Raw genomic sequence first — 24,017 nt, 5'->3', positions numbered from 1 at the left:
AATTTGGTAAATCGTAAATAACTTTTGATAGAAAAAACATACACCTGAGATTTCCGGACACAATAAAAAATATAAGCTAAGCTTTCCATCGATGTATTAATATTTAAAATCGGTGGTTGCGAACCTGGCAAAAAATGAGTTTTCAAAAATAAATCCAATTCCATTAAAATGATTTCGTGTATAACTAACGAGGGGTTCATCTTCCTGAAGAATTTAACTCGGATTCTTTATATACTCGCCGAAAGCTTTCGAAAGAATATAAATTTAGGCATTTTTAAGAACCTCGTGCAAATAGTGGCCCGATTTCAGCGAGAATTACTCATGTTCTCATTATCTTTCAAAAAATTTCGATAAGAAATAACTCAGCACAAGTTGTTTTAAGTTTTTTTTTGGAAATTAGTATTGGGGCTGTCCATAAACCACGTAGACCGAATTTTCACATTTTTAAACCCTCCTTCCCCCTAGTAGACTTTCGTAGACTTTTCCAAACCCCCCCTTGAAGTCTACGTAGACTAAACAAAATCAATTTAAAACAGAATCAAATACCGTGACCTGCCCTAATTCCGAGCATTGCCTAATACCGTGGTTTTAATCAAAAATCAAAACCTGGCCATCATGGACATCGTATTATTTGGTGAAATGTTCAAACATATTATGTTTGAACATTTCACCAAATAATGTATTAGGCGATGTGCGGAATTAGGGCAGGTCACGGTAATTCCCTTGCTTACGGCTGCTGAAACCAGATCTCGAAGATATCTTTCCGGTGGATTTTTTTTTCTAGAAGTAAATGTGGAGCTTATTATTATCTTTATTAACGATATTTTCGGCCAGTGTAGAGCTAACCAAGAAAATAAACATGTGGTAATTCACCACATGTTTCTTCTTCCTATTGGCATTAACATCCCCCACTGGGACATTGCCGCCTCGCAGCTTAGTCTTCATTCAGCACAGTTATTACCTGCGTTTCTAAGCCAAGTTACCGTTTCTGCATTCATATATCATGAGGCTCTTGACACGATTATACTTTTATGCCCAGGAAAGTCGAGACAATTTCCAAACTGAAAATTGTCTAGACCGGCACCGGGAATCGAACACAGCCACGTTCACCATGGACTTGCTTTGTAGTCGCACGTCTAACCGCTAGGCTAAGGAGGGCCCCATGCACTAAGGGCGAATTGCCAACGATATTTTTTTATTAATATTTTGGTGACTCTCCGTTGTAGTTCATATAAAACCAACTTCGATGTTTGCAAATCTATTGGATATTATTTTTCCATGATTCACTGTAAGCACCAATCAGTACAATGAAACATTTAAATTATTCATACCAATTTCCATACAAACTTGAAACAGCTTGTACTAAGCCAGTTTTTATGCAAATCACTTCAACGAGTTGCGACTTTGAATATGTGAGGATTTTGTAAAGTTTAGTCTTTGCCGAACAACTGGCAAATAAATGAAAACCTCATACACTGCTAAAAAAGTTTACATACAAAAGACTTTGAAGTATGCTCTTTTGACTATAAAGTATTCAATTATGACTTCAAAGTACACTCTTTCGTGGGAGAATGGGACTACACACAAAAAGGAATAAATATTATGCACAATTATGACTATCTTATATTCACAAATGAATAACATTTATGCATAAAATTAGGAAAAATGTGTAAAACTTATTCTTTTTATGCGTCAAATTTTACTCCTTTTGTGGGTAGTCCCATTCTCCCGGAAAAGAGTGTATTTCTGCCCAAAAGAGCATACTTTCAGCTGTGCGTGTAGTGAAATTCACTGCCGTGAAGTGCATATCTGTCCCATCTTTGCTATGGAACAAATATGCGATACACGCCAGTTCAATCGAGAGCAGGCGATAACATTTTTCTACTACTCAGGCATGTAAGAAAAAGCTCATGATTCCAAAACAATCATTTTCCCGAAAAAAATAATAAAATTTTGAACTTTCATTAAACATATGCTTTAAGAAACTGATGAGTTTTTCGATTTTATCAATTATTGCATTTATGCTCTGTTTTCCACCCCCTTTTCAAAAGACCAATGGGAAAAAGAAATTTATATTTGTTCCAGCGCGGCCTAAGGCTCGTAACAACCTTTTCAAATTAAGCCGAATAAAAACAAACAATAGTTCTGAATCAGCTTGCAATTCATGTCTTAGACTGTATTTGAACTCTAAAAAATATAATTTATGCCCAGGTAACCAGTAAGCATTATATAAAGCATTTAAGTGGCATTATATGCGCCTTTACTGCAAAACATTAAATGCCAATAAGCCCTATAGTCGCCTTTAATGCTATTTTAATGCAGGTTTTGGCCCAATATATGGCTGATTAAATGCTCAATCCTACTTTATCGATAAAGTAGAAATTTTGCTGAGTAGCATTTATTCAGCATCCGAAATGCTGAATAAATGCTTAACTTTAAAAACAAAAAAAAAAATTTTTTTAATCCCTTTTTTTTCTATTTCTTTTTTTACATAGTTTTTTTTTCATATTATATCGTTGTTATTTTTATATTTGAAATGGAACATATTTTTTTTTACTTTCTTCGAGCGGGATTCGAACTCGCGCTCTTGCCATTCGACGCTGTAGTTGTCATCGCCCTTACCAGCTGGCCCATAAGAGAGAGATGGTAGTGGAAATAATTTTGCCCAACATAAACAAAATCCCCTTTCAGGAACATTGAAACTTAATCTAACTCATCTCAGAATGCAACCGTCACAAACGTCATATCCAGTTGCAATGAAACAGCTACAGTAGTGCTGCTTTAATGCATCCATCGAAAATAGTGCAAAGGAATAATACAATGTATAGGATTAGGTTAACGACAAGTACTCCTGTCAATGGTCGGAATGGAAAAAAAACATTCTGCACGTGCCGATTTCTATTTTCAAATGTAAGTTCATTGGACAAATAGTCCCCGCTATATGGTTCCATATTGGAAAACGTTTGACGTATGGACACTACAGGCCCTAAAGTGGCACTAATGTAGCTGTTCCATTGCACTTAACGAAAGCAACATTGTGCATTCAAAATGCTATTTTAAGACTATGCCTCTCATGATTGCTTTGAGAATGCTTATTTAGAACAGCCAAGTTTTCGAAATGCTTATATACAGCATGGAGCATATGCAATGCCAGTATAATGCTACTCTAGTGCTTACTTTAATGCTTATTGGTTACCTGGGGAAAATCAAAAATATGTGGTAATGAAAATCGTTATGCATTAGAAACAAGAGGTTATTGAAAAACAATTTGAAGTCTATCAAAAGAACTGTTGCGTTTAAATGGTAACAAGAGAAAAACATATTTATTTCATTATAGAATTAATCAACCGAAATTGGTATTTTTCTAGGATAGATTAACTATGATGGTGTTATTTGAGGTTATGGCTTTCATGGCTAAAATTAAATCCCGCAGCCCCTACTGAGCAGTAGAGGAAGCTTTTTTACATAAAGTTGTGACATTCTATGCAAAAAAACAAATATAACAATAAAACGGGACTTAGTTAACTCGTTGAAAAAGGTATAATATATGCAATCGAAACGTCGAATAAAAACATAAAACCCAGAAAATATATTAAGCTCTTTTAGTGGAATGTATTCAACCGTCTAAGACGAACTAAGTACTCTCCATTTAATTCCACCAATTATTTTCGATATCTTTGCAGATACGTATTTCGACCACAACTGTGTGGTCGTCTTCAGTGTCTCGTACTTGAGTACGAGTACAAGTCGAGTCATGTACAAGACTCTGAAGACGACCACACAGTTGTGGTCGAAATACGTATTTGCAAAGATATCGAAAATAATTGGTGGAATTAAATGGAGAGTACTTAATTCGTCTTAGACGGATGAACATAAAACCCGTTTTTGAGAATAAGAAAACTGAAATTTATAACCAAACGGACTTGGTAGTTATATGGCTACTGCTTCTGCCTCATACGCAGGAGGTTCAAGCCCAGGTTCGTTACATTCTCCTACTTTGTATCTTTTTATATTTCGCATGTTCTAGCAATCGCTAGAACTGGAAATGGATCTTCATACTGTTTCCATTTCTATCCTATACCTTCAACGTGAATTTTCTAACAGTAGCTGCTAGAATTGGAAATGAACTAAAAAGCTCGTTTCCTACATCCAATTAGAAATTCCATCAGTTGTTTTCATCTATCTATAACAGCGGTTCTCAACCTTTTTCTTGAGAGGTACCCCTTCAAACTATTGCATTAATTGAGGTACCCCCTCCTGAAAGTAGGCTTCCAGGTCTCTTGAAAGGACAATTCCAAGCCCTTGAATCTCTTAAAAGTAGGCTTCCGCACCTTGATAAGAGGCTTCTGAGCCTCTTGAATAGCTTTCGAGCCTCTTGCACGGCGGCTTTCGAGCCACTTAAAAGGAGGCTTCCTTTGCATCTCGAAAGGACGCTTCTGAGCCTCTTTAAAGTATGCTTCCAAGCCTATTGGAGAAAGGCTTCTAAGCCTCTTGAAAGGAGGCTTCTGAGCCTCTTGAAAATAGGCTTCCGAGCCACTTGAAAGTAGGCTTTCGAGCCTCTTGAAAATAATCTTCCGAGCTGCTTGGAAATAGGCTTGCGAGCCTTTTTAAAATAGGCTTGCGAGCCTCTTGAAAATAGGCTTCCGAGCCTGTTAAAAGGAGGCTTACAAGCCTCTTGAAAGAAGGCTTCCAAGCCTCTTGAAAGGAGGCTTCCAAGCCTCTTGAAAGGAGCTTCCCGAGCTTCTTGAAAGGAGTCGAGCTTTTTGAAAGAAGGCTTCTTACCCTTTTAAAAGGCGGCTTCCGAGCCTCTTGAAAGTGGACTTGCGGGCGCCTTAAAACAAGGCTTCCGGCCTCTTGAAAAGAGGCTTCCCAGCCTGTTGAAAAGAAGCTTCCCAGCCTCTTGAAAGCAGGCTGCTGGGTTTGTTGGAAGACGAGCCTCTTGAAAATAGGCTTCCAAGCCACTGCACTATGGTCCAGGATACAGATTTACGCGGAAAGATGAACTTTATGCCAAAACCATATTTTTTAGAAAAAACTGTTGTTCTACAAAATTGTTCGAAATAGTAAGGCCATCATTATGGTTCTACCAAAAAAATAGGGTGGCCCATCATGTAAAAAAAATTAGAAAATATTTTTTTTATTTCTCAAAATATTGACATGTTATGTTCTACAAAGTTGTAGCGCAGCTAATTCCAATCAATCTTGCTAAAAAAACTTTTTCTGTAGCTCTTAAGTTGGCTGATTTAGAGCTATTTTACCTAATTGGATTAGGGTGTACCTAAAAAAACAGTATTTTTGATCTAATTTTTTTGTTTCAGATTTCTCGAAAAAGTCGTCTTCAGGTGACTTTTAGAGCTCAAAAAAATGCAACTTTTGATGGGTAAATATGCACAATATCTTTTTCCGATCAAATGTTATAATCATTTTTCTGTCAAAATTACATTTTTTTCATAAGTTGATGTCTCCGGTTAGGGCAGACCAAAAAAATATGTTTACACGGCATCTAAAAGAGAAATTAATATTCTTCATTATGTCAAAAAATTGGGGATATGTTATTTTTTTATCTCAAGTTTCACCAATTTTATTAAAATCATGTTTTTTCAAATAAATTGATATAACTCGACAACGGAAGAAGATACAGACGATATTCTTATAGCAAAACACGCGTTTTGAAAAGTCATAAAAGTCTTCAGAAGGTGACATCCGTGAAAAATAAAAAATGAAATGAGCAGATCATAAATATTCTTTTTTGAGGGACACCCTAATCCTGGTAAGTAAAATTACTCTAAACAAGTGAGCTTAAGAGCTACATAAAAAGTTTATATGGCAAAGTTGATTGGAAAAAGCTGCGCTACAACTTTGTAGAACATTTTACGACAATATTCCGCAAAATAAAAAAAAATGAAAATTTTACATTTTTATAAAATGGCCCACCCTATTTTTAGGTAACTCTATAATAAGGGCTCAAGTATCCAGAACAACTTTGTAGAACAAATTTTGTTTCTTAAAAGTATGCTTCAGACCGAAAATGCATCTTTTCTCTTAAATCTTGCAATACGATGATAATGATAAAACTTATAAAAAGTGTTAGAGCTGTAGATTTTTTATTTTTCATTTCTCACGAATGTCATCTTCTAAAGACTTTTGGGGCTTTTCAAAACGCGTATTTTGCTATAAGAATATCGTCTGTATCCTTTTCCGTTGTTGAGTTATATTAATTTATTTGAAAAAACATGATTTTAGTAAAATTGGTAAAACTTGAGATAAAAAAATAACATATCCCCAATTTTTTGACATAATAAAGAATATTAATTTATCTTTCAAATGCCGTGTAAACATATTTTTTTGGTCTGCCCTAACCAGAGATATCAACTTATGAAAAAAATGTAATTTTGATAGAAAAACGATTATAACTTTTGATCGGAAAAAGATATTGTGCATATTTACCCATCAAAAGTTGCATTTTTTTGAGCTCTAAAAGTCACCTGAAGACGACTTTTTCGAGAAATCTAAAACAAAAAAATTAGATCAAAAATACTGTTTTTTTGAGGTACACCCTAATCCAATTAGATAAAATTGCTCTAAATCAGCCAACTTAAGAGCTACAGAAAAAGTTTTTTTAGCAAAATTGATTGGAATAAGCTTCGCTACAACTTTGTAGAAGATAACATGTCAATATTTCAAGAAAAAAAAAAATTCTAATTTTTTTTATATGATGGGCCACCCTATTTTTTGGTAAAACCATAATGATGGCCTTACTATTTCGAACAATTTTGTAGAACAACAGTTTTTTCTAAAAAATATAGTTTTGGCGTAAAATTCATCTTTCCGCGTAAATCTGTATCCTGGACCATAGTGCACTGGAAAGTAGGCTTTCGAGCCTATTGAAAATAAGCTTCTGAGCCTCTTGGAAAAAGGCTTGCGAGCCTCTTGAAAATAGGCTTCCGAGCCTGTTAAAAGGAGGCTTCCGAGCCTCTTGAAAGAAGCTTCCGCAGCCTCTTGAAAGGAGCCATCCGAGCTTTTTGAAAAAAGCTTCCAACCCTTTTAAAAGGCAGCTTCTGAGCCTCCTGAAAGTAGACTTCCGGGTGTCTTAAAACAAGGATTCCGGCCTCTTGAAAAGAGGCTTCCCAGTCTGTTGAAAAGAAGCTTCTCAGCCTCTTGAAAGCAGGCTTACAGGCTTCTTAGAATATCTTGAAAGGATGCTTCCGAGCCTATTGGAGAGAGGCTTCTGAGCTTACTGTAAACAGGCTTCCGAGCCTCTTGAAAAGGCTTCCGAGCCACTTGAAAAGAACTTTTCGAGTCTCTTGAAAGAAGGCTTCTGAGGCTTTTGAGGATTCCGGGTCTCTTGAAGCGAGGCTTCCAGGCCTCTCATAAGGAGTCTTCCGAGACTCTTAAAAGTAGCTTCCCAAGCCCCTTAAAAGGAGCTATCCGAGCTTTTCGAAAGAAGTCTTCCGACTCTTTTAAAAGGCGACTTCCGAGCCTCTTGAAAGTAGACTTCCGGGCATCTTAAAACAAGGCTTCCGGCCTCTTGAAAGTTGTTATCTGAGCCTTTTGAAAATAATCTTTCGAGCCTCTTGAAAGGAGTCTTCCGAACTTTTTGAAAGAAGGCTTCCGACCTTCTTAAAAGGAGGCTTCCGAGCCTATTGAAAAGAGGATTCCGGGTATCTCAAAGCGAGGTTTCCGGGTCTCTTGAAAAAAGGCTTGCAGACCACTTGAAAGGAGGCTACCAATTCTTGAAGGGAGTTTTCCAAGCATCTTGAAAGGAGGCTACCAAACCTCTTGAAGGGAGTTTTCCAAGCATCTTGAAAGGATGCTTCCAAGCCTCTCGAAAGAAGGCTTCTGAACATCTAGGAAGAAGGCCTTCGAGCTGTCTGGGTGAATGCTTAGAATAAGTTTCGACTGTAATAAGGTACCAGTCAAAACGATTAATGCAAGAGATGGCGTCTTTTCAGTGGTAGTGAAATCGAAATTTCATCACTATTAGACTACTAATCAGTGCAATAAGTGCAGGAGATAATCTTTTCACCTCATACTTCATTCCTTATCACTACTTTCTTCTAAAACACCACAATTTTCCATAAATATGCAAAATACCTGATTTTCCCATACATTTTATTATTTATTTTATTATTTCCAACTACCATTCTTCCATGAGCTCATGGTGAAAATTGTGAGAAATCTCAAAACATAGAGTAGCAGATTTAACAACACAGATAGAAACGCCGGTATTGTTACTCAGTGACGAGTACCGTAAACATGGCGCACGGAAGGTTGTTATCTACAATTTTTACGGCTGCTGCACCCTGGAAGTAAATATCATCGAAGTAAACAGTCGGTCCCTCATTGTAATACGTCCGCCATTACGTATTTTTGTCCGAGGTACCCCCTGGGACCAGCGAAGGTACCCCCAGGGGTACATGTACCCCAGGTTGAGAACCGCTGATCTATATCATAAGCATCTCGGCGGTTAACCAAGACGAACCACTGCCTCTCGAACCTAACCCAAAAATTCCAATAAATTCCTTATGGACTCGTGGCAACTGCAGAGGTATATTCGGCTTACAGTGCGCGAGTGATTACATCATCGCTTCACTACATTGACTTGCATTCTGACGTGGCAGGCGCCAGTATGACCTAACAAATGAGATTACCAGTACTTGTACATTGAAGATGAGTGCTAGTCCCAAGTAAACATCTGTTGGTTCTCTGTGTAAGAACAGCTGATCTAGTCATAATGGAGTAGCAACTACGGGCAGTCAATCAAGCTCAAGCTCGAGATCAAGAAGACTGAAATTCATAACCTCAAATAGAAATTCCATGAAAAATTAAAGAATTTGAAGCATTTTCAAACAGTGTTTATAAGAAATTAAAAAAAATCGTTTCGAGTTTTCGAATCAAAACAATTGAATTTTTAAATCTGAATATGAAATAATTTTAGAACGAAACACTTAGAAATTCTGATAGGAGTTTCTTTAAGTAATTTAGGAGCAGTTCCCGAAAATCCTCTATTTGGAGAATTAAACTGAAATTAAACTTAAAAGTGACATTTCAATGATTATCAAACAAAATCTTCTTGTGTAATCAACGTGATTTGCAAATTATTCAATTTCACTTTTTATTTGTGTTCACCTAGGGAAATAAGACGCAGTCTTAAAGAAAATATTTATGTTTTTACCGAGCATACTTTTGTATTAAAATCAATTATGAATAGTCTTCAATGATTTCTGCATACTTAAAAGTAGCAAAATGTAATATAAACTAGACCGAACATATGTATTTCCGATAGGATTAACTTATCAGTTGAAATGCTTTTTTTTAACAAAATGTATTATAGTTTCTTGGTATTGGTAAAAGACCTTCCGTGGCGTGTTAAAAAATAATCGACGGCGAGAATAATTTGGCGCACAGGTCCATTATTTACTAATTCCGACGGTTCAAACGGTTCTAATTTACGCGATTGCTCAGGATGATGCAAAAGGGTTGATGGTGGCCTTTTTTGAAAGCATGCGTTGCCTTCATCATTGACTCAATATCAAGAAGTCTATGTTGAAGTCCAGCTTTAAGTTAGGTATAGAATATGATTATTGAAAATAAGATCATTTTCCAAATGCCAAATGACCATTATGCAAAACGACTTCATGCCAAACGGCTTTATGCCAAATGAGCTTATGCCAAACGTATAATACTACACTGCAAAAATTTCACAAATCTCAATGGAAAAAATCCATTAATTTAACTCATGATGTTTATTAGTGCACACATAACCACTCTCCACGCGAAGTACAAATATAATCTATAATCAAATAAAATGTATGTGTGGTCTCTAATGTGCAGTTATTGAATTTATAAGATTTTTCTCATAGGGTGGGTGTACCAATTGTCGCCATACATAAGAACAACTGTTTTTTTTAATAAGTAAAAGTTTTTTAATAATAAAATAAGTCGACTTTATATATCAAGCGAAAGGTTTTACTTCCTGCTCCTTAGAACAGCTATGAAAACCACAATAAAATTTGTTTGTAATCCTCAAAATTGAATAATCCATAAAAGGAACGCATGCACCAGTTGTGGCACTATTCTTCATTTCAGTTCCTTATTTGGAAAATCATACTGTTTTCTTATGGGATTGGCCAAATAGAGACCACTAGTGCGACAACTGGTGTAAAGGACGTCAAAATTTAAGCAAATCAATTTTCACAATTATGCTTTGCTTGTTTTGGAGGAGATCAAAGGTGTTATCGTATCATTAGAATATGCTTTAGCGATCTGAACTTGTTTTGTGGCGATTTGATTGGCCATTTCGCATATAAAGCACTAGTGCAACGACTGGTACTGGTACATCTAGCCTATATCAGGCCTGGTAGCAGGTAACTTTTTAGTGACATGGTCACTTTTTTCGGGCAAGTCACTAAAAAGTCTCTTTTTTCGACCTCAAGTCACTAAAGTCACTTTTTCTCGCAAAAAGTCACTATTTTTAACTATTTTGAAACTATTGACTATTTTTTAATGAAGCTTTATGTATAAGTCGGATGATGCTTTGTTCATAGCGGAAATTACGGATCTTGGAAAAATGATCGCTCTGAAACTTCGCCAGCCATTTTACTCGCTACTCTAATATTGGCATTTCACCAGTAGCTAATTGACCTTTCCCGTCAAAAATTTAATTTGCTCAATCGATTCTTAATTTTATTTCAAGTTAACTTTCCGAAAGAACCCTCTAAGTATTTTTAAAATTAAAAACAAAATATTTAAAGAGGGTTTTTTTTAAGATTTGGCTAACATTCGCACGATTTTGAACGAACAGCGGGTGAATTTTGTCAGACAGAAGTGCAGCATTAAATGCGTTTTGGATTTTTTAAATAGTTAGAGGCTTGAGAGAGAGTTGAAAGAGAGAGAAAGTTGACCTTAAATAAGCCAAAGAATCGATTGTGACAAAAAAAAAACGAGATGCAATTTTTGACGGGAAAGGATATAGATATTATATACAGGGGATAAAGTTTCGCCATTTTCGAAGATTGCATGCGCTGAGATACATCGAAAATGAGAAAAGTGGATCAAGCCTGCCCAGACTCCCCTATCAATTGCACTTTTGGCGGTTAAGAATAATCTTTTCAATTTTAGATATTCTTCCTTGTGCTTCAAGAAAACCAATAGTTCATCAACTATCAAGGCTTGTTATTTAGTGCATACCTAAAACAAACATGCTTATCAGTTTTTTATAACAGAAAATTGTTTTATCACAAAGCGGTGATATTTTGGTAAAATAAAAATATTTATTTTCAAATTGAAATAATGATAGTTGCTTCTCACGCAGAAGAATCTTGCAAGATTGAAACAACTATTTCGATTGTTGCATCAAACTACGTGCATATTGTTGTTCCAATCTTCAACATTGTTGATTCAACGATGATTCATTGCTTCTTTCAATTGAACATCATTGTTGTTTCAATCCTGCATCGCATGATTGAAACAATAATAATATCGTTGTTCTGGCAACTATTTCGTAATATGAAAAACCTGTAGAAACTGATCAACATAAATCATTCTGTCTACAAGAAGTAAGTATGGAGCAGAGGTAAGGCGGATGACTCTTACTCCCCTTGTAACTAGTTCGATTCTGCTTCTGTCACATTTTCCTATTTTGTTGATGTCATCGTAGTGTCGATAAAGTAGTTTCGTAGCATTTTCGAAAGTGAAAACAACCATAAAAATATTTGTTTTCTGATGTAACATTTGACAGTGACAGCTGAAAAGCATGGTTGAAACAAATATATCCGATAGTTGAATCAACTATCGCGTATGGTTGATTCAACCCTATTTGTGGTTGTATCAACCAAAAATATTGTTATTCATAAATCAATGCAAAAATATTGTTGATTTGAAGCAGAATTAGGTTGATTCTACCACATATTTTTCTCCGTGCTATTATTGTACTGCTCGAATTGAAAGGCGATACTTTAAATATGTAAGGGATCCTCAAATTAATTTTGCTGTAAGAACATAAGAAAATAAAAGCCGTTTTTCCCTCCCAACTTTGATCAATATTTTGGAATTTTTCAAAATAAATTTGGTGATAATTTATACATTTAAAATAGCATAAATGTAAAAGATTCAAAGCGTGATTTTTTTAGATTTTGTTATATTCGTTATATTTTGATAACTTTTGAATTTGAAGACGAGCCCGACGGTTTTCATAATTTTTGTTTCGTTTTCTACCAAAACGATCCGTACTGATGTTCCTTTTGAACTATAAATTCCAAAAACTCCCTAAACCAAATTAAATCTGCATCTTTCTTAAGTAGGTGTTCAGCTAATCCAGTGATCGTAATTTTCACTCATTCTCACGAGATTTTTGCCTAGAAGTCATTTTTTCGGGGAAGAAAAACAGGTCTTTTGAGTGATAAATAACCATGTTTCGTTCACTTAAAGTGGCGGAAACGTTTGACTCATAGTTTTTAGTAGTCCTTCTTTTGACTGATATTTAGTAAAATTTCCTTGGGTAAAAAAGAGAGGGCAAAAGTTAGCATGTACGATTTTCGTTTCTTTTCTGAGTCCGTTATGAGAGAGTGGTGAGTGAAAGATGGTTTCCGCCACAAATTACGAAAAAAAAATCTCCCTCGACACAAAAACGCTTAATTTCGTCTCATCGAAATTGCAACTGAAACTGAAAGTCACTACCGTGACCTGCCCTAATTCCGCGCATTGCCTAATACCGTGGATTTTATCCAAATTTATGAATATAGAGGTACTGTCTGTCATACACATCACATTATTTGGTGAAATACACAAATATATATCAGGAAATGTTAGCCAATTATTATTGTGGGTATTTGTGACGTAAATTAGGCGCTAAAAAATAAATGTGAAAATGTATGGCTCGACCAGCCAAAATTTGCATCCGCTTAGCAAAACGATTAAAATTATGTTTATATGTCCAAGTCATGTAACTTGATTTTCAAATGATATTTACTTCCAATATCTCATTCGGCCCAGTTTTACAGCTATAAAAAATGAGCTGGGTACTGAAATGGTATTTAAATTTCTTGTTTTTTTATTGATCAAAACAATTGTCGCGGTATTAGGCCATCTTCTTCGCCAGTAGTGCCTAATACCGTGACTAGGCTATACCTTGAAGTTGATACTCAGAAAAACAAAACGTAACCATCACATTGAATACATAGACCACTAGACAATATCGTTTAGGTATTGAAATATTCATATTAAATATCTACGACATTTTATGTGTAGGATTACTGGGAAGCATCATTCAGATGAATTACATATTGCAATATGTATTATTCTAATACTTCCCCAAAGAGAAACTTCTGTTGGAAAACTGGAAGATATTATACATCTAATGAACATACAAATCGTCTTTATTGTGTCGTTTAGCACATACGAATACAATATCATTTATGCGATATTTACCACAGACTATAAGCGTAAATATTTTTCCTATGCAGTTTCCTCTAGAAATGAAGGTAGAGTATTTTTCATCTGAATACAAATCCTCCCATTGTCTTCAAATCTACTTAGACACCCGATTGGATATCATCTATCTAAAACCTAAATAAATGTGAAGTAAATTATTTGAAAAATTAATTAAACGCTTTTAAACCGTCAATATTGAGAAATTGCTAACTTCCCAAGGAAATGATTCTTTTCCCAGTAGGTATCTGTGTAAAATAGTAAATTTTTATGACGTTTTTAGTATGTATGACCTAATAATTTAATTGAAATTTGTATATGATTCAATTATTTACATATTTTTTTGTAATGTGCTCTTAAGCTCATCATTTGAGCTTGTTTGACAGGGCACGGTATTAGGCAATTTTCTGCGCGGTATTTGGAATCTTCTTCGGAATGTACGCGGTATTAGGCATATTCATAAGTCAAATGTCGAATACTATTTTCTTCATTTTTTTATGAGTTGAAGTACAAAACATATTTTTCCCTTCAAATGTATTTAATATTGATTAAAGCGACATAGTTTTCAAGGGTGATTGTTACAAATTGAATTTTATATAGCGAATTTATTGTGGACACGTCCTTAACCCCACGGTAATAGGGCATGTCACGGTATTTGGTCACTTTTTCTGCAACTGAAAGTCACTATTTGGTCCCTTTTTTCGTCAGCTTTGGTCACTAAAGTCACTATTTTGAGCGGCATTGATCGCTACCAGCCCTGCTATATTTATATAAGTATATTAGAGCTATTAATTCATGTTTTCAAAAAGGATCAAAATTCAACTGGTCAGCCCAGAATCACAATTCCTATGATAAAATAAGCCTTCTGTCAAAAGTTTTCAACTAATTGAGATAACATTTCGAGGTGGCTCAAGTCGATTCAGTGTTTTTGGGCTATTTTCAATTTTGAAAAAAATCTAACAAAGGATATAAACTCCAAAAATCATCGCAACAACCTCTCAACGGAAGTTTTTGGTGTGCTCTACTAGTCTTGTGAACATCGCGATTCGTTCCGTTCACGTTTTGCCCATGCCCATGCCCAGAGCACAAAAAGAGCTTCCGTTTAGATGTTGTTGAAATGTTTTTTGGCGTTTATATGTATCTCTTTTTAACTATTTTTTAAGATTGAAAAAAAACACTAAATTGACTTGAGCCACTCTAAATTGTATCCGAATTAGCTGAAAATTTAACAGGAGGCTTATTTTAGCATAAGAATTGTGATTCTGGGTTGACCGGTTGAATTTTTATACTTTTTAAAACATGAATTTAAATTTTTCTTCTATTCCTTTTGTTGAAGAAAAATCAACAATGATCACTCCAAGTAAATAAGCATTCAATCGAATATGGACAACTCATTATCAGAGCAACATTATATAAAAATTATTAACACATCTCTAGAAGTTTTATTGTATACCCTGCACAGGGTAACATATCCAAAGCTGTAGGAACATGTTACAAATGAATCAAGGGCAATAATTTATTTTTCTATACATACTGTAAGAGTCCCTCCTAATTTCTATTTTTCCCAGATCTTCGTTTAGGTTCAAACGGTAAATTTTAACTTCAATAACTGACATCAGTCAAACGTATTTCGCACATTGTATGTTCCTCTGCTCCTGCTCGTTCTAACTGAAAACTTGTTTGTATTTTCTTTACAGCGGTAAATATAGCGGCAGCGGAGCTGGAAGCGTTAGTCGTAATGCCAGCGGAAACGATAGCGGTGCCAGTCGCCGCCGTTCACCCACCCGCGGAGGTCGTGGCGCCGGCGGTGGTGGCGGGAGTAATAGTAGTGGGAACTTCGCACCGTCAAGGCGTGGTGAGAGCTCACCGTCGCGTGACTACAACCACGGGAATAGACGCTCTTCAAGAGAGCGCCAAGGTAATCAATGGCGTCGATCCGACGAACAACCTGCTACTGCGAGGGCACCTATGGGCCCGCCGGCGTCTAGATTCGATGATAGACGAGGTAGCAATACTCGTCCTAATACTGCTAATAGCAACAGTAACAGTAATAGGGATAATAGCCGTGAACAGTCTGATGTTAGGCGAAGACCAGTCGAGAACCGTGGTAATTGGGATAATGATAGAAAAGGATCGTTGAACATGAGTGAGGAAGATATGACCTTAGACGTAGGTGAGTTCTGGGATGACGGTGGAAGTGCACCAATCTTGTCCGAAATTAAACCTACGAAGGAAAAGAAACCTGTTGTTGAAGTTGAAGAGAGTAGAAAATCGTCGAAAAAGCATGAAGCGCCAAGACGGGTTGAACCACCTAAGAAGGAAGTAATCAAAGCTGAAGAGAAGAAACCTATTATTAAAGCCAGATATAGTAGAAGCTTATCGCGAACTCCTTCGCCATTCCTGAAACCTCATGAACGAGCAGCTGTAGCAACCACCAACATTGGAAATGTTCCGAATAGCGTCACTATTGTTGCTAACGTTGCCACACAGAAAGAGGATAAACCTGCGTCAAAACCAGCAATGCCATCTAAGGCCAAGGTTAAAGCTAGCAGCAACAAAAAAGATTCTAGCGATAGCGAAACCACTGACAGCAGCAGTGAATCCGAAGAAGAAGAAAAAACCTCACGAAAGAAAAAGATAAAAAAGAAGCAATCTAAAAAACGTAGACGTTCGTCATCTTCCAGTGAGGATGATTCTTCCGACGAGAGTGACAAAGATGAAGAGCCACCAAAGAAACCTACCAAACAGGATTTGGCAGCAGCAGCTCTCCAAGAAGAACGTCGGAAGAATGCTTTGAAACTAGAAAAGGAGAAAGAAGCGGCAGCGGCGGCAGCTGCTGCAGCAGCCGCGGCCGCTGCCGCAAATGCGGCTGCTGCTGCTGCCGCAGCAAAAGCCAGAGAAGAAAACAATAAGCGTAAAAGAACGATAAGCTCGGAATCCAAGAACACTGAAGAGAAAAAAGTAATACCGAAAGAAAGTAAAGCAAAGAAAATAGAGAAAGCTCCTTCCTCATCATCGAGTGATTCGGAAACTGAACGATCGAAGAAGAAACGACGTAAAGACAAGAAAAAACGGGATGCTTCAGACGGTAGCTCATCGGACTCCGATAGTGTAAAGAAGAAAAAGCATAAGAAACACAAGAAACATGCGAAAAAGCATAAGAAGCACAAGAAACATAAGAAGAGCAAGGGCAAGCAACGTGATAGTAGTTCCTCCTCGGATGATGATGATGACGATCTACGTGGCGGAGGACCCATCATAAATGATGATTTAGAAAAACAGTTACGGGAGAGAGCTCTCAAATCAATGAAAAAACAACAGAGCAATTCAGATTGAGACACTTATTAATGGAAACATGTTTTATCGCATTAAGGAAAAATTTTACGTTTAATTTGCGTAAATTTTAGGATACAAAACAATATTGTAATTGTTTCATAAGTCCCTACTATATTAAGTTGAGTGAACTGCCCCTCAAATCACATAATTGTAATATCAATTAAAAACAAATAATGCTAATAATTTTATCGCATTTTTTCCAATATCCGATTGAGTATAATTCATTTCACCATTGACAAAATAAGTATCTCATTAGATATTTATCACGTTCTTGTTAATTTGGTTTCATTTTTCTTTTTTTAAATTAAATGTGCGTAATTACCTGTGTATTTAATACTGATTTGGCATATTTGTAAAACAACATAAAATATTACTGATTCAGCTTACTGTTGGAGTAAACTATCTAGAATCTGTATTAGTCATCAAGTAAAAAAAAAACTACTGCATAAATTTATTGTATTGCAGATCACAAGCGTTATGAAGCATATTGAGAAGTCCTATAAATAAAAGTGCAGAAGAAACATATCGTTTTGGTCTTTCATTCGGTTATATCCGATGTTCTCATTTTGTTCATCACTGTTTCGTATAATCCATAATTCGTTTGCATGAAGCTATTATGTCAGAGATATGCCGGAGTGGCCCTCGCAGTACATAAAAGTCTTCTCCATTCAACTCGGTTCATGGCTGCAGGTCGCCATCCACGCATTCTACGGAGGGTCCGCAAAGCCGCCACGTGAACGATTCAACTTTTCATAGAGCTGTTGTGCGTTATTCTTTATGGTCTCGGCGCTTTCTCTTCCAGAAAATCAAGTTTTGTCTGTTTCGCGCCCGTTTCTAACGTGCCTCGTTCGCCCTTGCGCGGTGCGCCGCCACTTGTAAAAACTTATTGATTTTTTTAGGGTCACCCTAACATTATTATTTGAAAATATCATAACCTGCGACGGGACTTACAAAGAGGAAAAAATGTATCTTCATCTGAAACCAGCAAGCGCTGTCAGATGCAACCAGCACTTTTTTGTGCGAAAGTATGGTATCCCTCAAAAAGTATTCCGAATGATGTTGTTTTTCTCTTTGAAAAGTATTTTAGAATAGCCGGACAGCTTAATATTGAACAGCTATGAATACGTGTTTTGACAAATCCTGAGACAAATCCTTGATAAATTCCGGGAGTACAACTTGCAGACACATCATCTGTTTATTGATTTCAAGGCGGCGTACGATTCAGTGAAACGGAATGAATTATGGCAAATTATGATTGAACATGGTTTTCCGACGAACTGATACGGCTGATTCGTATAACGTTGGACGGATCGAAATCAAGTGTAAGGGTTGCGGATGAAATATCGACGTCATTTGTTACCTTAGATGGATTGAGGCAGGGTGATGCACTCTCGAATCTACTGTTCAATATAGCGCTCGAGGGAGCGATTAGGAGAGCTGGTGTGCAAAGAAGCGGTACCATTATCACAAAATCGCATATGTTCCTGGGATTTGCGGACGATATCGATTATGCTCGATTATTATCGAAATTATGCTGGATGGTGAACAATTTGAAGTGGTAGAAGAATTTGTGTATTTTGGAACATTAGTAACGTGCGATAATGATGTTACCCGCGAGGTGAAAAAGCGTATTGCAGCTGCAAATAGGGCTTATTACGGATTTCGAAACCAGCTTAAGTCCCGTAGTCTGCAAACGAAAACAAAACTCGCGCTGTATACTACTTTGATTCTTCCGGCGGCTTTTACGGCCATGAAACATGGACGTTAAAAGAGGCAGATCGGAGAGCTTTCGGAGTGTTTGAGCGTAAGGTGCTGCGGACAATACTCGGCGGTAAACAGGAGAACGGTATCTGGCGGTGCCGCATGAATCACGAATTGTACCAGGTGTATAAAAGGCTGGATATTATTGGACTTATTCAACACGGCAGACTACGGTGGGCTGGTCACGTTGTTCGTATGCCGGAAGAACGTCAAGCGAAGATAATATTTAGTAGAGAACCCGGAAGAGACCGCAGGCTTCGTGGAAAGCCGCGTACACGATGGCTTTTTGCAGTTGAAGAGGACCTGAGGGCGCTCAATGTTCAGGGCGACTGGAAGCGATTGGCCCAGGATCGAGTCCAGTAGAGAAGGATACTCCATTCGGCGTAGGTTCATCGAAGAGCTGTAGCCCATCAAGTAAGTAAGTAAGTATGAATACGTGTTTTATTCCCGATAGTAAAATTAAAAAAAAAGGTTTACAAATCCGTGAATTGCACGTGGATCTGAGCATTGTGCTCAGAAGATTCTACCCGGGATTTAGATGAAACATTCAAGGGAACAGTTAAGAATCGATGATCAACTGTGATGAAAAGAAGAACAAAGTGTTAAAACAAGGAAAAAAGTAGCCGTCTTTACAGGTCTCGTCTCAGATCATAACTAATGATATAAACGAAGTACAACTATGGTTGTACCGTCAGACATTCTAAATACTCACGCTCCTTTAATGTGAAAGTGTACTATTCACATGTGGAAGCGTTGGCCTGAGAAATGGATTGCGAGTGATTTGACTATGCGTCCAATTTGGGAATCTCGACGCAGAACGTGGCGTCGTGGCCTGTTGCGGGGAAGCTCCCGCTATCAGGGAACTTCTAGTCGGAGTAGGATATATCCGCCTTCGGGAATATCCGAGTCGTTCGCGATCGCGACCGAGGAGGTAGCTGAATGGATCAACGACTCAAGCTTGTGAGGCTCTGCTTGATGGATTTAGCTTGCACGGCCTGACTCAAATAAATTGCATTACCAATAAAAACAATCGTCTTCTGGTTCTTGCGTTAGTAAAAATGACACCACTCTCGAGGGGTACTCAATTCAAGAAGCAGTTGAAGCTATGTCTAACTTAGATGCTGATCATCCCGCTTTAGAAATCGATCTATGCACTTCCAAACCGGTTTTTATCGCGCTTCTCGAAGAGCCACGCCTTGACTTTAAAAAAGCAAATTACAGCTAGTGGAATGTCTTCACTTGTCATAAGACGAGTTTGTACAATCCCATTTAATTCCACCACTTAATTGTACCTTGACAGATACGTATTTCGACCTCAACAGTAAGGCCGTCTTCAGTGTCTCGTACTTGACTCGACTTCAAGTCAAGTCAAGTCGAGTCAAGTACGAGACACTGAAGACGGCATTACTGTTGAGGTCGAAATACGTATCTGTCAAGGTACAATAAAGTGGTGGAATTAAATGGGATTGTACAAACTCGTCTTATGACAAGTGAAATTACAGCTGAGATCGACTCGACTATGATGTATCTCGTTTTACAAGCATCATGCTCGATACCATAACTGAATTTGTCCCACTTCATCGCCATGCCCCTAAGCCTCCGTAAGGTAATGCACGCCTTCGACAGCTCAAATGAATACGATCAAAATCGCTTAGACAGTACTGCAAATTACGGTGCCCGTTAACCAAGCAGCAATTCAATCGTGCTAGCTATAACCATGGGAGATCAGTACATCAATATCACTGCAGAAAAATGCTATCTATTTGCAACACACTTTATTTGATGCCTTCAAGCATTAGCGAGGCAAATTGATCGTGTTTGTCTAGACACTCCACTCATTGTGTCTACCCTTAGACAGCTGCAGATAACTCGTGTTGGCAACCTCGGCCCGCTTTTATTTCTGCTCTTCATCAACGAACTATTCACAGTGATTCCGGATGGATGCAGAATATTCTATGCTATGATGACTTGAAGCTGTAAATGATTGTGAAAATTATCAAGACTGCCAAAATGATTAGAGGTCATTGGTAGACGAGCACAATAGCTGATCTTCGCAGAACCTGTCTTAGAGCTAAAAGAAGGTTGCAACGTGCTAGAACCGAAGCGGACAGGCTAGAAAGACGCCGGGTGTTCCAAACAGCGAGCAGAGCTCTGAACTACGAAATCAAGACAAAATTTTCAAAACGACTTATCTGCTTTTGTAAACAAAGATTCAAATGACGATTTGACGAACCTGATAGCTCTCCCACGCAAACCAACACCACCAACAGGTAGCGGAAACCTTCACCTTCGTTTTGAAAATTTTGTCTTGAAATCAAATGTAGTAAGAGAGTCTGCTTTGAAGAGCTGTGTAGGATGGCCAATAATACTCCATGGGGGGATGCACACAGGATTGTGATGGCTAGGACCAACAGCACACATCCTGAGAAATCCCCGGAGATGTTAGCCAGGATCGTTGAAGTGATCGTACGAGTCAGTGAACGTGGTGCCACTAGTGACTAACGATGAGCTTATCGCCGTTGCATGAAAACTTAAGCTAAATAAGGCACCATGGCCGGATTGTATTCCTAACCTGGTCCTTAAGCACGCGATTCTTTTCGCTCCAGATATGTTCAGGAGCTGCCTCCAACGTTGCCTGGATGAAGGAAACTTCCCAGATCGTTGGAAACGGCAAAAGTTGGTGCTATTGCCTAAGCCTGGGAAATCCCCGGGAGAGCCTTCGGCATACGGACCAACTTGCCTACTCGACACAACTGGTAAGTTGTTAGAGAAGGTGATCCTGAATAGATTGACGGATTATACGGTGTGTGCTGGTTGCTTATCAAGGCCGTTCTATCGTTGAGGCAATTCGGTCGGTAACGGAAACGGCTAAGATAGCGCGTGGTTTGAATAGAAGAGGTATAAGGAACTGTGAACTGTGATTACACTAGATGTAAAGAATGCATTTAATAACGCTAGCTGGACAGATATTGATACTGCCAGTGACGTCCCTACGCCTGGGCAGTGGACATCCGCACGCCCCTAACTAGCTCACCTCCTAATTTGGGATTCTCAGGGTCGGCGACTGCTTGCTTCGGGTGATCACACTTACCTTAGTAGTAGAGACAAAACAAAGAAGGCAGAACCATTGAAAGGGAAATCAAGGCGGTCGTATGAATATTAAACTATACAATACCAGAAAATAAGCTTAAACATATTTATTTACATAAAAATAACAAATAGTAGAAAAGATAATCGTTGCGGCCGTGCACGTGCATTAGAGAGGAGGAGAGGTACGATGTTTTTACTTGCCGAACGATCTGCTCTGCATATCGGATCATCAGTCGATCCGAAAAGTGAACCTTCGAGAAGATGAAATAATGGTCTACGGGCTGATTGGAAATTATACCCAAAGCGAAGTTAATTGCTGCCAGCTCAGCAACATAAACCGAACACGGTTCCTGAAGTTTTCGGAAGGTGGTTGAACGTACTTGAAAACACCGAAACCAGTGGATTCGTTAATGTGGGAACCATCAGTGAAGTATCTGTTGTTGCAACTGACATGTTCATTTTTTTCGGAAAAAAGTGAGGGAATGAATATTTCTCGAAGATGATCTGGTATTCCTTGAATAGCGTGTTTCATGGACAGATCGTATTCAATTGAGAAACTGTCTTTGGTGAAGTGAACTCGAGATGGATTATAACACGGAAGACAAAGATCTGTTGATATGTAGTTGAGATAAACTCTAAGCCTAATGAATCTTGAACGACAAGTCAGTTCAAGCATTTTCTCGAAGTTACCTAGGACAAGTGTGTTACTTGTTCCACATTTGATGAGTATTCTTAGTGAGAGCTCCCAGTAACGGTGCTTTAAAGAAGTGACTCCAGCAAGCACCTCCAGGCTCATGTGAGCACCCCACCATGTTCCGGAGATAGAACGTAGAAAATTGATCCTTTTCCGGCATTTTTCTATCAAATACTCAAAATGGAGTTTCCAGGTACATTTAGAATCAAACACGACCCCAAGTTATTTAGAAGATAAAGATTGGTTCATGTCATCAATCAACAGCTTTAGTTTCAGTTGAGCAGGGTACCGCTTCCTAGTAAACACAACCAAATGAGTTTTTTTGCGGTGAAAACTCGATCCATAAATGTCTGGCCCAAACAGTCAGATTATCTAGGGCAGAGGTTCCCAAACTTTTGGATATGCGACCCACCTAGCAGAATCCCATATTGCTTGCGACCCACCAGGTACCAAATGCATTGATTTTGTGAAATTAGATAAAAATGAGTTCGCGTTCGATTGGACAAATTATAATAAATTGTTTTATATTCCATCATTGTATTTGTCAAACATTCGTCCACATCTAATCCACAATTTATTCAGATTAGGATTTGAATTGGATTTCGATTTGATTAGGATTGGATTTGAATTAGATTTGGATTGGATTTGAAATAGATTTGGATTGGATTTGATTTTTTTTATTTCTTTATTAAAGTGATTTTTAAATTATAAATAAAGTTCATCACTACACACTTAGAATATTTTACAGTATACGGTAATTTTTTACCGAACTTTCAACAGCTGAACGTACGGTAATCAGTTCGGTAAAAGAAACAATTACAGATCGTTCGGTACTTTTATTTTGTGATGATCTGTCAAAAAGTACCGTACAGTTCGGTAATATGAAAAGTGAAATTACCGAACGTTTCGGTTCTCTTTTCTTTTTGAATTAGTTAAAATATATGTATTTTTCATGCTTTCAAAGGTTATCAAATAAAACAACTTGTAGTTTCAAAACATGATTTTTTTAATTGTTTTCTTTATTTATCATTTAATGTAACAAGAATCAAGTACGGCTTCTGCATAGGAAACAACCAAAACACATTTCACGCCATTGAGCATGGGAAGAATATTTTTGCTTACGTGTAAATAGGTGCCGTTTTGAAAAAATGTAGAAGACGCATAACTTTTATAGAAGAACTACATTGCCAAAATAAGAAACTGAAAAATGCAATTGCATTGATGAACGAATTAAACGATCAAGAACGAAATATGCCTGTTTTTATTCCTATAAAAGTGGTCGACTGTTTCTTAATGTTTCGAAGCAACATCTAGCTTATGATTGAACAAAAATGATTTTGACAGTTTGACAGATTAGCACTTTACCGAAATTCTGTAAAGTACAAAATTTACTATGTACGGCAATACTTCGATTTTACAGAACGAACTGTAAGTATAAATACCGAACTCTGTCAAATCATTCTGAAATTACAAATTGTTCGGCAAAATGTTACCGATTTCCGGTAAAATTATTCTCGTTAACCGAACATACTGTAATTTTTTGTGTTTACCGTGTTTTTCGTCAAAACAATTACCGAACAGCGAAATCTATTTTAAGTGTGTAGGACTTCTTTCTACTTGCCCAAATATCGTATAACAAAAAAAGCCGTTGACCTCGTCAGGTTTGTTGTTCTTTAATCATCGAATCATTAGTTAGATCCTAATTCAA

The 24,017-nt window shown here is 37.4% G+C and overlaps 1 protein-coding gene across 4 annotated transcripts in view; it reads left to right on the top strand.

The window, feature by feature from the left end:
• The window catches only part of LOC134211298 (serine/arginine repetitive matrix protein 1), a 45,930-nt gene extending 28,641 nt beyond the window's left edge, over positions 1–17,289 (top strand). For all 4 annotated transcript variants that reach the window (XM_062688034.1, XM_062688035.1, XM_062688032.1 and 1 more), the window contains one exon: positions 15,126–17,289. In XM_062688034.1, the coding sequence (XP_062544018.1) occupies positions 15,126–16,764 (1,639 nt within the window). In that variant the 3' untranslated portion in view covers positions 16,765–17,289. The remainder of the gene's footprint in view (positions 1–15,125) is intronic.
• Positions 17,290–24,017: the final 6,728 nt, after the last annotated feature.

The sequence above is a fragment of the Armigeres subalbatus genome, chromosome 2 (genome assembly GCF_024139115.2).
Source record: "Armigeres subalbatus isolate Guangzhou_Male chromosome 2, GZ_Asu_2, whole genome shotgun sequence".
NCBI classification, from domain to species: domain Eukaryota; kingdom Metazoa; phylum Arthropoda; class Insecta; order Diptera; family Culicidae; genus Armigeres; species Armigeres subalbatus.
The sequence above is the reverse complement of the archived record's forward strand: the minus strand, read 5'-3'. Positions and strand labels throughout refer to the sequence as shown.